Source organism: Cryptomeria japonica, chromosome 9 (assembly GCF_030272615.1).
Source record: "Cryptomeria japonica chromosome 9, Sugi_1.0, whole genome shotgun sequence".
Lineage (NCBI taxonomy): Eukaryota > Viridiplantae > Streptophyta > Pinopsida > Cupressales > Cupressaceae > Cryptomeria > Cryptomeria japonica.
In genome coordinates, this window is record NC_081413.1 from 617,844,377 (window position 1) to 617,860,438 (window position 16,062).

A 16,062-nucleotide genomic window follows, 5' to 3' on the forward strand; every position below is an offset into this window, starting at 1 on the left:
TCTCTCTCTCTCGTTTTCCATATTCATCCCCATCTATGCTCTCACTCTCCCCTATATATCTCTCCATCATTCTAGCCCTATCCCTATTTCTCCCTCTCCCCCTATCGCAAACATAAAATGAGCTTGTTGGTAATGGAGCATAATCACCTTCCTAATTCAAAGGTTTTGTTTTAGTCATGTTTAGGTCCTTATAAGTGGGCACATAATTGGTTTGAAGCTACCACTTTCTCCTCTAGACCTTTGTTACACAAACACCATCACTTGCTAAATTTCCCCTATTTGACCTTCCACATATCTTCAAATGTACCCATTGCACACCAAGATGCCGTTACTAATATTTTATTAAAGTGAGAGTTATAATTACTATTATATAATTAGAATAATACTAATTATTAATAAAGTTTAAAAATAAACTTATTATTATAATTATAATTATATTTAAAATTGAATTACATTTAGATTAAACTTTTGAGATTTTCACTATAATATTTATATTACAATTATTAATATTATTTTTATTTTATTAAAACAAGAACTAAAATCAATATTAATAATTACGAATTAATTTTGAAGTTATACACAATTATTTTATGTAACTATATTGTTCATATATTATTGCATTCTAACATGAAATATGCTAATTTCATTATTACACTAAATTTATTGAATTATAAAGAAAAACCACATTTTATTAATGCACCTAATATAATAAATAATTTACATTGAAGCATTAAGCATTGAATTACTTTTAATGGGAAAAAAAAGGACAGTTGATAGTTCATAGTTTGCGTGTATGGACTAGAGGCCAAAGGTTGGAAGCCAACAGCATGGACCCCACAAATTAACTAATTAAAACCAACCTCACACTTGTATACAACTCCATCATTAACTGAATAACTAATTATTTTTAAACCAAGAAATAATATTACTCTACGTATTCGTATACAAGGAAAAACAAAAAATACACACGGAATTTAAATGTTGGGGAAAAAATGGGAGACCGCATGTGACATGCAAATCGTATCATTGCAAGCCCACGTAGTGATAAATTACATGAAGAAGAAGCCATTCTAGTCTCTTCCATTCATTTTAAAATACGTCATTTTGCAGAGGGTTTCATTTTCATGGATCGATTGAACAACGGCAAAGGCCGACCGTGTGCCTGCTGAGCCGTTCGTTGCATCTTTCGATTTGGAAAACTTGCAGTTTGCGCTATTTTTTCTCGTCCAAAACGACCCAGATAATCTGTCGGACGAAAAATTTGCCCGGCTTCGATAGAATGTAAGAATCCCTGGAAGTTAATTTGATTTGGTGAGTTTGTAGGTGGAAATTTTTGGTGGATTGGTTGGATTTTGCGCTTTGGCGTCTTTTTTGTGTGGTGGATTTCAAATCTTTGGTGTCTTTCTTTGTACGGTGGATTTTAAAACTTTGGCGAACTTTTTATTTATTTTTCTCTGTTTTTCTTGGTATTCTTTGATGCCGATTTACATATAGTTTTGCGCATATATTTTTTTGTGTGTTAATGTATATTTTGTGTTTATATCAGTCTTATGTTTTATGTGCATATTAGTTTTCGTTTATTTTATGTGTATATGTCATTGGATCTAGTGGTGGGTAGAGGTTTGCAGGGGATGGCTCAGAGTCGATTCATGCATTGTTGTAGTATGTAGTAATTTGTTGTCGCCTGTCATGAAACGTTGTTATTTATACGGTGGATTGTATTTTTTGTGATTTTGCTTTGCGGTTTGGAATGATTGATCGGAAAGAATGGAATGGCGAAAGAAAATGTTGGAAACAATTTTCTTTTGTTCTTTACCAGCTAACTGCCGATTTTGGTAATACTTTGTAGGTTTTCGAGGATATCTGTCTATGATTTTTAAAGTTTAATTGGAGCACAGTATAGGGTTTGCTTGGTCGATAATTTTGTTCCAGGGGAATAATATTGGGTCTTGTGTTTGGATGATTCTCTGACAGCCTGCAGAAGAAATAAGGAATTGTATTCTTTGTGTATTTGCAGTCTGTGAATAGCATTCTGCCTTCCTTTTCTTCCCAGAAGCCATTGCAGTCCTTTGTAGAATAGTATAGGCCTAAGACTTTTGAGGTTTCCGAAGTGCGTGCCTGTTCGTTGAAATTCTTATGCATAAAACTTAGTTTTTTTTAGTTACAAACGTTTGGAAGCAAACTTCTCGATCCATCTTCAGGGTAATTTGCTTTATGTGTTAAGAGTAGTTTGAATAATTTAAACAATCGGTATCCATAAACTACGGATATCAAGTTTCTTACTCCACCTAAAAGAGATTTGCACTATTGGGGTTTTCTTGTTTGTGTTACTTTTGAACCATTGATTGATAGAGATACCTTGCTGATTCCTTACTCTTTCTGGGTTGTCTTTATGAAGAGATAGAAGAGGATCGACTGCACCGTCCATTAATCATGAACCACTTTCGTGCCTATTGGTGCTGGAATGCACTTAATTTTTGTGGAATATTTATAGGCAGGAAATTGGGTTTGGTAGTGCTATTTTCTATAAACAGAAGCTATGCCAGGGGATGCCGCAGCGGGGGAGATTCTGAAGCTGTGGGTATGCAGTGTGGTATGTAGCATTTGGGGAGAATTGCTGGATGCTGGTTAACAAAGAATTGTATGGGTTTCGAAGTAATCTGTTTGTTTGACGCGGATGAAAAAGCCTTACTTTAGATGGGTGTTTGTAATATTCCCTCAAGGTTGTCATCAAGGAAGAGCTTCAGAGTCGAGCGATTGATTTCTAAGTTTGGTACCTAATAACAGCAGTTTCTTCTATTTCAATTTGAAGAAAAGGAAATTGAAATTCCTTACATTATAACTCTTGTAATAAGTGCTATAAATGCCCTAAGCAGCAATGGGTTTGCCTAGACTATATGGTGATGAAACTTCTGAGGAGGCTGCAATTCTGTCAAATAGCTCATCGGGAACTACGCCACAATTCACTAGGATAAGCAGCTCTATCTTTGATGAATCACCTGAAAGCCAAAGAGATGATTTGGAGAATGTCAAGACAATAGGTTATATATCGGCCAATGCTAGAGGTATATCTAACACTGGCTCTGGAGATTTAGAAAAGAAAAATGTCTTTGAGTTCCCTAAGTGCCCACACGTTCATATTCCATCAAGAGTTGATGAAAAGCAGAGTGGCCTGAAATTGACTCAAGGAATTACCAACCCAGCATCTAGAGTAGTTGGCTTTAAGTCTCCTAGTGGTTTGCCCTCTGGTAATGTACAAACAATAATCTCTGGAGGCTTCCAATATCATACACCATCTTACACATGTGGAGATAATTCTGATTTGCCTTCACAGCAGATCAGGAAACGAACACTATCCCCTCTTAGTGGCATGTTTCCATCTGGCCATGGTGGGATTCTCAGTGGATATATTGAAAATGAAAGAAAAGATTTGCTGGGGTTTTCTGAAAGCTATGCAAATGAAACAAAAGAGGTAAACTACAACTCTGATAGGCATGATTTCAAGAAAGCAAATTGTGCTGATTGCTCACCAAGCATGCCATTGCCTATACCGAGGTCTCATAAATGGGAGCATCATGCAAGTGTAGATCGCAATTGCTCTATTATTACAACTGATGGTCCTTTGCTTGATGGTGTAAAGATCTTAACCCCAAATTGTCATTTTTTGGGTGCTTTCCAGCAGCAGTCCCACAATGGATTAAAGAAGAAAGTTACAGGCAGAGCAGTAGTTAGTAAATGTTCCAAGTCTCCTCCTCATCTTTCCTTGTCTCCTCTTGGGCCGAGATGGCATGATAGAATGAGATTGAACTACCATGCCATGCCTGAAAATGGTGAAGCTGCAGATGCTAATTCTCCATCATCAAGGAATCTTAATATTATACATGAAGAGTGCCAGATAGACAATACATCTGTTTTGGAGAATGAAATTGTAATTGCAAGAAAATCATTTCAGGAATTTGGAATATTCTATAAGGATTTATCACCCTCTAAACCTCATGAGTATGCAGCTGAGGGGACACAATGTGGTCGTGAATCAACTTCGGCACCTCAGACTGGGATTAAGATACATAGAAGTTTAAGTGGGCTGCCAACAAGAAGGTCTCTTGTTGGGTCATTTGAAGAATCTCTTCTCTCGGGCAGGTTTTCATCTGGGAAAGCTAGTCAGGTTAGTTATTTGGTTTATTTCAGAAGTCTGGGCTGTTTTCATTTTTGTTTAAAACTTAAAAGTTGATGATGTTGTATAGAATCATGCAGAACTTTTGCATGTTTAAGTTTTATCATTTATAGATATCAGTCCTAACCAACGTTCACAATTGCCTATTGTGTAGCCTCAACTATCTAGATATGGATGGGAAATGTCTGCTGATTTTTTTCCCCATAATTTTTTTTGTAAGTTATCATGCATGCAATGTTTTTATTATTGCAGGGCAATTGTTTCTTACATATTGCTTTATGCAAAGAGGTTGCTACTTTCCTCACAGTAATACATGGATGATAACTTTTGTCTATTGCTTTGCCAGGCTTTTTATTTCTTTGGGGGTAAGCTTAGCTTTGGAGGTCTAGATCACTAGTTACCAAAATCCTCTTAGCTCTAGGTTGTGATCATGGAAAATTTTGTTGTCAACTTTGTGCCTGACAGTTGAGTCTGGTATGTATCTACCATCGACAGCATAAGTTAACATCATCTGCCTTTCTTCTGTTGTTTTGCAGAAGATTGATGGATTTCTTGCGGTACTTAATGTGAGTGGAGGGAGTTTTTCTCCACCATCACGGAAGCTTCCGTTCTCAGTTACTTGCGTAGACGGAAATAGTTCCTTACTTTACTATGCATCTGTTGATCTTGCGGGAAATTTACCTCAAAACAAGTCAAAAGGGGGCAGATCAAAGAAAAATGGCAACTATGAGGATTCTCGAGCTGCCAGGAGTCGTTTTCGGATTCCTGTCAAAGGTCGCATACAACTGGTATTGTTTTATCATATAAATTCTCATCAAATAGTAAGAAACTAGTTACAATGGTACTGGTATAGTTTTCATATGAAAAGATTGTATTTATTATTTGACATATTTGTTGCAAAATAGGGTTTATCTTGTTTTTCTGTTTGGTTTATTTGTATGGATTTAGGATCATTTTCATCGTTGTTTTCTCTGAAAAGAATAATTTATTTTGTTTTTCTCTTTGGTTTATTATATTATGGATTCAGGATCATTTTCTTCATTGAATCCTTTCTCAAAAATAAAATATGGAATTCTTTTTTTACTTGTATGAATGCTTCTTGTGTTGATAGCCTTTTGATTCCTTTCTATCAATTTTTTCTTCCATGTCTTCTATCAACATATGAAATCCATCACAGTCATTTAATTATGAAATGCAATATTAGAAACCTTATGATGTTGTTACCTTGAAGAAATTGAGTGAGCAGATGTGCATCGATAGGATGGACAGGCTAGTGTTTGATGGTCAAGGAAGCTAACCAAATTTAAAAGATCAATTTGATCAGACAATTTGCATGCCTTAGGAGGTAAGATTATCACAATATTTGAAGCTTTAAGTGCAGTTATCATAGCTCTTTCAGCCTCCATGTGTATACATCAATGCATAAATTGAAACTCTACATCCATGGGAAATATTTTGGTTTATTGGAAACACTAGATGGTAATTTGGATCTTATGATGTCTAGATGTCTCTGTATGTCAAGTCACTAAAACGGTCTGTGCAGACTAAAAGCTGGTATATTGTGACTCTGCATATTTAAAATAAACAAGAGATGTGCTGGCCAGTAGACAGTTTCTGAAATAGTGCAATGTCTAGTTCCAGTGACAAGAAAAAGGGATTTTTGTTATAGAATATTTTCATTTCACATAGCAAGTGCTATTTTCAATTTCAAACTTTATAGATGCTGGGTTTAAGCAGATTGATAAGACACTAGCATCTGCCAACAGTCTGATTGACTATTCAATTTGGAGCTGTAAAAAATGATGGTTATTCTTTTTGCATCAACTCTCTATAGTAGAGGTCATTTGGGTTTCCATGCTTAATAATTAAACCAATTGTTATAATAGGGAAGAAGAAAACATTTACAACTGTTATTGACCCTTGTAAATATATGTATGTATGCAAATGCATGTATCAGTATCCAATAAACTAATTTATGTAGGTATATATTATATAGCATAGTTGAAAATCTCGGACTCGCCTCGGACTCGGCAAACCAAAATTTTGGACTCGGACTCGGACTCGTGAAAGACTCGCGAAAGACTCGGCAAAGACTCGGCAAAAAAAAAAAACCGTAGTTTTACAAAAAAACATAAAGAAATTAATGCATTTAGAGAACATAAGTGCCATAATTGAAACATTACACATGTCATATGATCTACAAAGTACAAACACGCAATATTTGAAATTTCATCATTCATGGCAGCATATTCAAGTTTCAAGTTTCAACTCTAAAATGTATAATACTATAATGGCAGCATAAGTATATAAATGTTCACAAAATTACATATAATGATATGTCCAAGTCCAACTGCAAATGTGAAAAACAGCAATGTGAATGAACAAACCAAAGAGAAGACTACATCTTCCTCTTTGTATTTTTCCTAATATAGCTCAATTTTTCAGGCCTTGAGCTAGAAGTAGTAGCAGTGGGTGTTGTGGTATCTAAATGGTGAGATGAGTCTTCTTCAAAGTCATAGTCCTCATCATCATCCTCATCTTCGTCCTCATCTTCATCCAATCTTGCTCCTTCTGCATCTTGTGCTGCTCCTCTCTCTATTTCTGCAATTTCTTCTTCGGTAAGGAGGACATCATCACCATCATTTTGTTCATTCATGGTCCAATCACCATATGGATCAATTTCATCCAAGTCAATGGCCTCATGTGAAACACCCTCCACCTGTCTAACTCGAAGGCGAAGGTTGTACCGAACAAATACTAGATCATTGAGCCGCTTTTGTGACAATCTATTTCTCTTCTTTGTGTGAATGCTTTCAAAGACACTCCAATTTCGTTCACACCCAGAAGCACTGCATGGCTGAGACAAAACACGGATAGCTATCTTTTGAAGATTAGGCGTGCCGGCACCATAATTCTCCCACCATAAATCTACAAAAAACATTTAGAAATATTAGAATTGAGAAAAAAATGTAACAATCAAGTTTGTAGGTTTTTTCTTGCACTGTTGAACTAAGTTACTAAATGTTTTACCTGGTTGTTGTTTTCCTCTCCTATCAATTGCTAGTTGTGATGAGAAGAGTCTCCCCTCTGCACTTTTGTAGATCTTGAACAATGGAATGAACATTTCCAAATTCAGAAATAGATACTAGATAGTCAAAGTGTCAAACTCAAATTCAATAATGAACATTTCCGAATTCATAAATAAAGATAGAGCAATTGCAAATGTCAAATCTCACCTCCAACTCATCAAGAACCTTGTCTCTCAACTCAGGATCAGGTGTCATCTTATCAATGCATGTAATAACACCTGCCATGACCTCCTCATCAGCCCTAAATGAATCAGAGAAGTAGAATTTCGGGTTCAAAAAGTAGGCGAAGGCATGTATCGGTTGGTGGAGTTGGTTTGTCCACCTACGATCAATGATGCGCCAAAAGATTTCACATTTTCTTGCATTTCCATGATAGTAATGTGAAATGGCCTCTTTGGCCCTATCCATGGCCTCATAAATGAAACCCATTGGCATGCCCTCTCCATCCACCATACGAAGAACCCTCACCAAAGGTTCTGTCACCTAAAAAAATTAAAACAAATTTTAAATTAATACAAAATCAACCCCTAAAAAATAAAATCAGCAAATAGACAAGATTGTATAAACTTTACTTTTGTGTTTGTTACTTACCGCAGTCAACTCCTCTCCATTTTTATTGAACCCATCATCAAAAACAATGGTCGCAATCTTCTCTGCTTCAGGTCTTTTGGAGTATGCAGACCCCAACCAAGCATCTGACACAAACATCTGCTTAAGATGAGGAATGGCACTAAGAATGCTTTGCAAAGTGATGAAGTGGCTAGCAAATCGTGTCACTCCAGGTCGCACAAGGTCCTTGCCATTTGTGTATTTTCTCATCAAAGCAAGCACCCAAGTATGGTTGTAGATGAATTTGGTGACACTTTTTGCATCTTCAACCACCTTCTTCACCCATCCAATCTTCCCAATGTCCTCTAGCACCAAGTCCAAGCAATGTGCAGCACAAGGACTCCATGTAATCGAAGGATGCCTTTGCATAAGCATTCTACCTGCAGATACATATGCAGCTGCGTTGTCCGTGATAATTTGGACAACATTCTCAACTCCAACTTCCCGAACCACACCATCCAACAGATTACACAAAGTCTCTGCATTTTTTATTTCATTTGAGGCATCAACAGACTTTATGAATACCATTGCACCATTTGAAGCCACCAAGAAGTTGAGAAGAGTCCTATTCCGTCCATCTGTCCATCCATCAGATAAAATGCTGCATCCTTTTCTCTTCCAATACCTTTTCTGATCATCAACCACACCTTCTGTATTTTTCACAGCTTTCTCTAGCAATGGCCCACTGAAGTCATAACCTGTTGGGGCCTTAAACCCCTTACCCGCCACTGTACATGCATTAACAAAACTTTCCCAATACACATTGTTTGCTGCATTGAAAGATAGATTATTGTAAAACCAAAAGTTTGAAGCTGCTATCCGTGCTTGTTCATGCTTCTCTTTATTCCATCCTGTACCTTCAAGTGAAGGTTGTGCACCTGGAACATTGCGTGGTACAAAAAAATTAGGGTCTGATCTAACAGGAGTGCCACTAGCCTCACCCTCATTGTCACCAAAAGATGAAAGTGACTGACGACCCCGACTATGACCAATGGGACCCGAAGTGGACAATGTGGGATTCATTGCAGCTGCTATGGCTTCTCTTGTTTTTTGCCTTTCTTCCTTATGCATATCATTCTCAGCAAGAATGGCCTTCATCTCTCTAATAATTTCAGGAGTTGATTTGGAGCATGCCTCCACACCATATCCAGGTATTTGTGCAAGGTGGTATTTTAATCTATTGATTCCACCAGTCATCCATCTTGTGCATTCGGTGCAAGTGACCTCCCCCTTTTTGCTTCCTGCAATCCCATATTTCCAAGCTTTATCTCTTTGTCTTCCTGACCTTGGGGTTGCCCTTGGAGTTGAACTTGCCATTGCTGATTTAACATGAAAAAAAAAAAATCAGCAGGGTTTTATGGAAAATCAACAAAAAAAATGACAATGAATCATTTGGGAAAAATAGCATTCAAAAACAAGAAAAAAAAAAGAGGAAATAACTTAGGAAAGAAAATAGAAAAAAATTTGGCAGCATATCCCCTTGTTTTTCAAGATTTTTTTCAGTTTCAAAACAATGAAATGATTCAAATGAAAAAAAAAAAGGAGGAGAAAAATCCTTACCTAGATCTCTCTTGCTGATTTTTCCTTCTTCCCTCTACTCCTCCAAACCCTTCTAACCTGCTCCAGCCAAAAAAAACCCAAATTGAAGTCAAAAAATGAAAAAAAAATTGGTTTTAAGCCCCACGGGCGCGTTTTTTCTGGGCCCGCGAGTCCCTGTGAAAGACTCGCGAGTCCGAGTGAAAGACTCGCGCGAGTCTTTGCGAAAGACTCGCGAGTCTTTCACAGGGACTCGCCTGGACTCGCCACGCGAGTCCTAGGCGAGTCGACTCGGCTCGCCAAAGGACTCGCGAGTCCGTGGCGAGTCCGAGGCGAGTCAAAGAGTTTTAAAACTATGTTATATAGTTTGTTTGGGAGTCTTATGTACGTGGTTTCTACATTATTTATCTTATAAACAGTATAGGAATTTTGTATTTGTAAATTTAGTGCTCTATATTTAAAGAGTGTTTGAAGTTTTATTCATGAATTATAAGAAACATATCATATAGGTTAAATTTTGCTAGAAAACTACAACTTATGGTCAATCACAGTATAAAGAAGATCCAAACAGTATATTGAGTTATGTCAAGTAATTATTCAAATTTATAACTTTTTTTAAAATTAGCCAATTATGCACTGAAGACTAACAAGATCTCATAATAGTATTCTGAATGAAGTCTGGAATAAATCACTGTAAATTAATTTCACAATTGGAATTAAAGCTGAGATTAAATACAATGTCTTAGATAAAAATGGTGAATGATTATTGATTAAACTGTGTACTATCTCCATACAACTGTTACTTATATAATGTGCAAATCTTGTTGTGATTTCGTTTTGTATACCATAATTTAATTCTCTTTATTTGGGAGTACAGTCAGAGAATGAATCTGCCAACATAGAGCACTAAGTGTTCACTGTATAAACATAAATATATGGAGCTGATTTGATTTGTTTATTCATCAATGCATAAGGAAAACCCTCGAGTGAACCCAATCTGTCAGTGTCACCAACCACTAGTTTCCTTCCGCAGCCTAGTTGGAAGAATTAACACTACAAATCGAATCTTATATACGAAAGAATTTAGTTCTGTCTTGAGCTATTTAATGCTAAAATGCATTACAGATTTTATGGCGTTTCAACATTGCTTCAATCCAGAATTCTTCTCATTTTGACACTACGGGTCTGTCAACTAATTGTGTGCACAATCTCTAAACAAATTGTAACATCCAGATATCTCCAAAGCACTGAAAATTGTTATGTAAACTATGATGATATGGGTAACATGATAGACTAGAGAATTTAGCATCACAGCTGTATAATGATGAAACGAATTATACAATACATGGTGTTTCAACATTGGCTCCATCCAGAATTATCATTTCATCCTGAGACAATGGGTCTGTGAACAGGCATTGTGCGCAGTCTTTAAACTTATTGTAACATCCACATATATTTAATAACTGATTTTGTTTTTTTATGTAAACCATGTTAAGCAACTGTTGTGTGTGAGTAACCAGCCACTGTGGTTGCTGGTTCTATAGTATTTGAGTCTCACCTGGCGACTCATTTGAAATTGTGATTCAAATATATAAAATTCTTTGTACTTTGCATCATACATGGCTGTCGAGTATATTGTGCTGGTGATAACATTTAGATCCAAAATCCCATTATGGATACATGCCTGGTGTGATAAATTCCCCAATTTATAACAAATGTTCAGCCTAATGGTGGAACAGAGGAGATGCAAGTTTGAATCTAGAGGGGTGTAGGGTACACAACTGACCTGTTGAACAAAATACAAACTATAAGTAAATGATAAAACAATTCTTGTTCTGGTCTTTCACAAGGGACATTTCATTTATGAAATTGGTGACTTGCTTGGTGTTGACCTAAAATTCTACCATTACTTATACTTTTTAAATCCTTTTGTCACTCTCTTTTTCATTAGCAGACTGCAAATTGGAAAATGCAGTTGTGTTTAATCTTTCATCTTCAAATGTCTTCACCTGAATTTTAATTAAGTGCAGCCTTCTACTTGTCCATCTATTGCAGTTCAATCTTCTACCTTGTGTGGCAATTGTATACAATTTATTCTCAGATTCAGAAAACTGTAGTTGTCTACCAATCCAGCTGTTGCAGTGTGACTGCCTCTTGCTTATCTTGATTACTATCTTCTGTATGTCCATCTGTATCTACCATCAAGTGCTGGAATCACTTGCTATCTCAACCAAATTTCTGTCCCTTTTTTTTTCCTCACAAGTATTATTTGTCTTTCTGTAGAATGGACACATTTCCATTCTTGCTGACTACCCATTCTCGATTTTTCTTCTCGCCATCTCTTCAGCATCTTTATATCTGTTTGCTTGATATGGGGTTTTAGCATTCCTCATTATCAAATTATTGGGTTTGGCTTAAGTGATAGTCTTTCTGGATCTATTCCACTTTGATTTTTGTTTATGGCTTAGTTGGCTTTAGACCTATGTTTATCATGTTTCACATTTCTTAGTATGTGGGTAGCATATATCATTTAGATCAGTTTACAGTTAAACATTCTTATCACATATGCTGTGCCTATTGAACTGATGTTCTACTTAACTAAAGCTACAAAATCTATAGGTGTTTCTCAAAACCATCATTTGTCACTGAATTGTACAACTTCAAAATTTCTAATCATATAGCAATTGTATTTCAATATTTGGTACATGCATAGACAAACTGTTCTAGATTCTTTTACCACAAGATGATTTCAAGACAAAATCATATTTAAGTTCACAATAGTTCTGTTCCTTATGACATTTGAGCTACAGAGTAGGGGTTATACATCTTAAATAATTATGGTTCTTTGGATAAGTAATTATGCGACAATCTTCTGTTCTTGAAATGATATTTTACTCCCTCCATATAATGACAACTGCCAACTAAAGTTTGATAAGCTCCAATAAGCCCTCATATATTTACATTTGTTTGGGAATTTTAGTTTTATTAGTCTCTTTTTTTTGATAGATGAAAATGGCCTAGGGGGCCATACCTATATATCAACTATTAACATTATAAAAAAATACAAAGTTTGACAGCTCCACATTGGAGGGCCCATAAAACAAAACAAAATTCTGAGGGAACAATGACCAAATCCTCTGAAAGACCTACAGTCTCTACAACTATATTATCTCATTTCAGATTGCACTTGATCTCCAATTTCACCAGTAAGCACAGAGCTCTTAATCTTCATCTTCACTGCCAGAAGACACCTCTAGTGCAAAGAACTAGTCGACACCTCTTTAAATGGCCACCTTTGTAGCAAATTTCAAGAATTTTATTCCCCACTTTGCCAGATGAAGATGCTGACCATCGTTACTACTGACAGCAAGGATGACAAACAGAATCCAATCAAAATCACCTTGAAATATTGGCCATGTTCCACAGTCTAGTGGACTAGAGCCAAGAACAGTCAAGAACAGAGCCACAATCATCTCTCAATTGAGGCTCTATGATTGCTGTTAAAACCAACCTAACCTCCTCAATTGAGTCTCCACTTCCTAGTAAACCCCCCAACAAATATTGCAGAGATATCCATATTCACATGATAACGATCACTAATAGAGGTGAACAACTCACCCAAAATCAAGCGGATAGTGTGCATCATAGTTAAATCATTCACTCTTAAACATATTGTTTATCCTTTCATCTCATATTTTGCTCGAGAAAGATATATGGCTCTTCTTATTATAAAACCTCACATTCATCTCAATTGTAATGAAGCATAAAATGTTTTCGCCAAATCTGAAAGTTGCCTCCTTTTAAAGGTTCCATAGTAGCATGGCTACCCATGATAACACAGAGTCCGCCGCAAGTCCTTGATAGGGCTCCATAAATAGTAATCAATGCAGGTTATTGATTATTTGTTGCCATTGAATGTGAGTCATTAGTTGATGGGAGTGATTCAAGATGCAATGGAGTTGGGCACCAAGGCAACCACAACTTTAAGTCGGTCCCAAATATTTCCTTTAAAATGGTCAATATTTAAGTTAGCAAGTTCATCTGCATGGTTGTTCCCTTCTTCTAAATATGTTTAACAGGGAATTCGTCAAAATTATTTAACAATGGTTAGACTTGATTTAGAATTCTATTTAATTTCCAATTTTGAGTTCCCTTCTTCCTAAGAGCATTAATGATAATTTATGACTTGCCTTTGATTTCCAAATCTTTTATCCCCAATTGTGAATTGGTTTGAAGACCTAGAAGAAGTGCTAAAGCCTTAGATTCTCTGTAGGTCCCATACTCCAGACCTTTAAAAACAACACCAACCAGACAACCTTCATGATGTCTTACCATACATCCCATTCTAATGCTCGGATTACCCCTAGAAACCCAATCAAGATTTAATTTGCATCAACTGATGGGTGGAGGATTGCCCAATCAAGATTTAATTTGCATCAACTGGTGGGTGGAGGATTCCATTTGACATCCATTCTGGATACGTTAGGTGGGTTAATCCATCCAATCCCCTGAACATGGGTAACTTTTAGACTTGACCAACTTTTCCCATGAAGTAAATGCCCTACTCTTTTAAGAATGGTTTCTCGTATTATTGTTCACTACCTTAATAGCACTTTCCAACTTTTTTTTTTTTGGTTGGTATCATATTATATTTTATTAATATTTAAAAAAGAAGTACAATAATGCATATTCATCTTGGCACAAGCTGGCTCTGTGAAGGCAAAAACCAGAGCCAAAACCTACCATCTACCCTACCTATCCAGCATATACTGAACTCTATAGATATCAAACAGAAGACCCCCCATTACAACTAGTAGTGGCATTTAGCCTTCATCTCCAATTCGCACCATATCCCTTTATCCCTTACATAGAAATTTTTGAGTACTAACTAGCTCTGTAAAAGAAAAAAAAGAACTATCTTCTACCCCTCTTCATCCCAACACCCTTTACAGAGCATTTAATGGACAGTACAAAAAAATTCCTGGTCTATTTGTCCATGGCCTTCAACCATTATCCTTGGATTGACCCTTATCCCCACTACAAAATTTGTCACAAACGTGACACCTATATCAACAAACCCTATTCATACTCCATAATACATAGATGAAGAAAAAATATACAGACACCATAATGCTAGCAAAAGAGGAAAATTCAAATTTCAGACAAAGGAGGACATGCAAAAAGACACCTTGCCATGTCCTCCCTACCACCTCCCATTGCTTCCTCGACTTCCTTCCTCGCCGCTTCCGCCTCTTGCCATTGTCACCACACGCATTGTCCATCATTGCCAATTCACCACCACCAACCGCATCCCTTTGCCTGAGGAGATACATCAACGAATCCCACACAATGAGGGCCTCTGCACGTCTTTTGTCGCGGTTGAAACCTGTCAGCCTTTGCATAAAGGGGACGAGCTTGTGCAATTCCCCCATCACAGGGTCCTCAAAGCCCTCATTGACATTAAAACCCCCACTAGGAACTACCCATTCAAGCATAGAGTTCAAACCCACCAACTAGTCATCATCAATGATCGACCTCACTACCCATAAAACATTGCTTATAGTATCCCCCAAATTCCAGTCCCCATGCGACCGCCATGGTGACAATATCCATATTCATCCGATGCCTATGCTTTGCATCCAGAAAAACCTCCCCCAATAACAACTGCATCAACCGTATGAATTCGCCATCCCCTACCCTATCTTGAAAAGCCGTTTCAGTCTTTGCGGCGTAACTAACCCCAAAAAAGCAGCTTGGGGTCAAAATGTGATTAGGGGGAAGTTAGCCTCCATTATGGCTCCACCACTCGAAATTGCTGTAGAAAAACTTTCGAGAATGACATGGCCAAGGCACAAAACGATGATTTATTGCCACTTCCACATGCCAAGTCCCATCATTTAGTCGCCACCCTTACTCATAAATGCCGTTATCATTGATCCGAGTGCCATCTCATTTAATCATTAGAGGGAATGTTATGAAAATCTTCAAATCGTACTTCTCCTATCACTTCAAAATTTACTGCCCATTTTGACATGGTGTTAGCCACGTCATTTGTTGAGCATCTAACATGACCAACATGATAACCCCGTACTGATGCTAGCTCACTTCTAATTGCTGATATCACCTTTTGCAGATGCCACGCCTGTGTTGCACCCGAAATAATAGCATTCACAATAATTAAAGAATCCCCTTCCAAATGCATTTTAGAAATACCCAATCTCTTGCCAAATCTGATTGCATTCAAAGCCGCTAATGCCTCCGCAACATTGTTCGTCCCATCATCAATTTGTTGAGCTCCAATAGCCATCACATTCCCTTTCCAATCTTGTGCCACGAAGCCAATTCCTGAAGGCCTAGTATTGTTCTTCGACGCACCATTGAAGTTAATTTTAACCCATCCTTCCTCCGGCCTACACCAAAAATCCCCGCTCTGATCTTTCAACATTCGGATTCACCTGTTGAAGCCATGCACAGGCCTAAGCTTAATACTTGACCACATTTTCTGAATGTTTTCATCAATTACTGAAAAAGCAACATTGGGGCGCAATTTTTGTGATGCCGCCGCTCCCACTATTTCTTCAATTAGGTGGGTTGATGCGATGACAAAGTCTATCTATTGGTTCTTGCTTGTCTTTAAAGATTCTCGTATTTTGC

General features: G+C 37.1%; 2 protein-coding genes across 4 annotated transcripts in view; one reads left to right on the forward strand and one right to left on the reverse strand.

The window, feature by feature from the left end:
• The first annotated feature begins 1,027 nt into the window (after positions 1-1,027).
• Positions 1,028-16,062, forward strand: part of LOC131063685 (uncharacterized) — a 29,066-nt gene continuing 14,031 nt past the window's right edge. The window contains exons 1-3 of one of the 2 annotated variants that reach the window (XM_057997576.2): positions 1,028-1,311; positions 2,399-4,165; positions 4,711-4,962. In XM_057997576.2, coding sequence (XP_057853559.2) covers positions 2,879-4,165; positions 4,711-4,962 — 1,539 coding nt within the window. In that variant the 5' untranslated portion in view covers positions 1,028-1,311; positions 2,399-2,878. The remainder of the gene's footprint in view (positions 1,312-2,398; positions 4,166-4,710; positions 4,963-16,062) is intronic. The other variant, XM_057997575.2, reaches the window with a different exon arrangement.
• Positions 6,177-9,755, reverse strand: LOC131032104 (uncharacterized). 2 transcript variants are annotated; one of them, XM_057963024.2, is made up of 5 exons: positions 9,433-9,755; positions 7,855-9,191; positions 7,411-7,746; positions 7,205-7,277; positions 6,177-7,102 (listed from the first exon to the last, which is right to left on the reverse strand). In XM_057963024.2, exons 2-5 carry the CDS (start codon positions 9,187-9,189, stop codon positions 6,573-6,575), a joined length of 2,274 nt encoding a protein of 757 aa, XP_057819007.2. In that variant the 5' UTR covers positions 9,190-9,191; positions 9,433-9,755; the 3' UTR covers positions 6,177-6,572. The 2 variants fall into 2 exon arrangements, with proteins under 2 accessions (XP_057819007.2, XP_059067255.1); XM_059211272.1 differs by having other exon boundaries at positions 7,855-9,755.

What these genes read in the sequence shown, in the direction of transcription:
- LOC131032104 (XM_057963024.2), bottom strand. Translation starts at nt 9,189, where the DNA reads ATGGCAAGTTCAACTCCAAGGGCAACCCCAAGGTCAGGAAGACAAAGA. An exon ending in ATGGAGAGGAGTTGACTGCG is followed by an intron (nt 7,747 to 7,854) that starts GTAAGTAACAAA and finishes TAATTTTTTTAG; the next exon opens with GTGACAGAACCTTTGGTGAG. An exon ending in AGGTTCTTGATGAGTTGGAG is followed by an intron (nt 7,278 to 7,410) that starts GTGAGATTTGAC and finishes CCATTGTTCAAG; the next exon opens with ATCTACAAAAGTGCAGAGGG.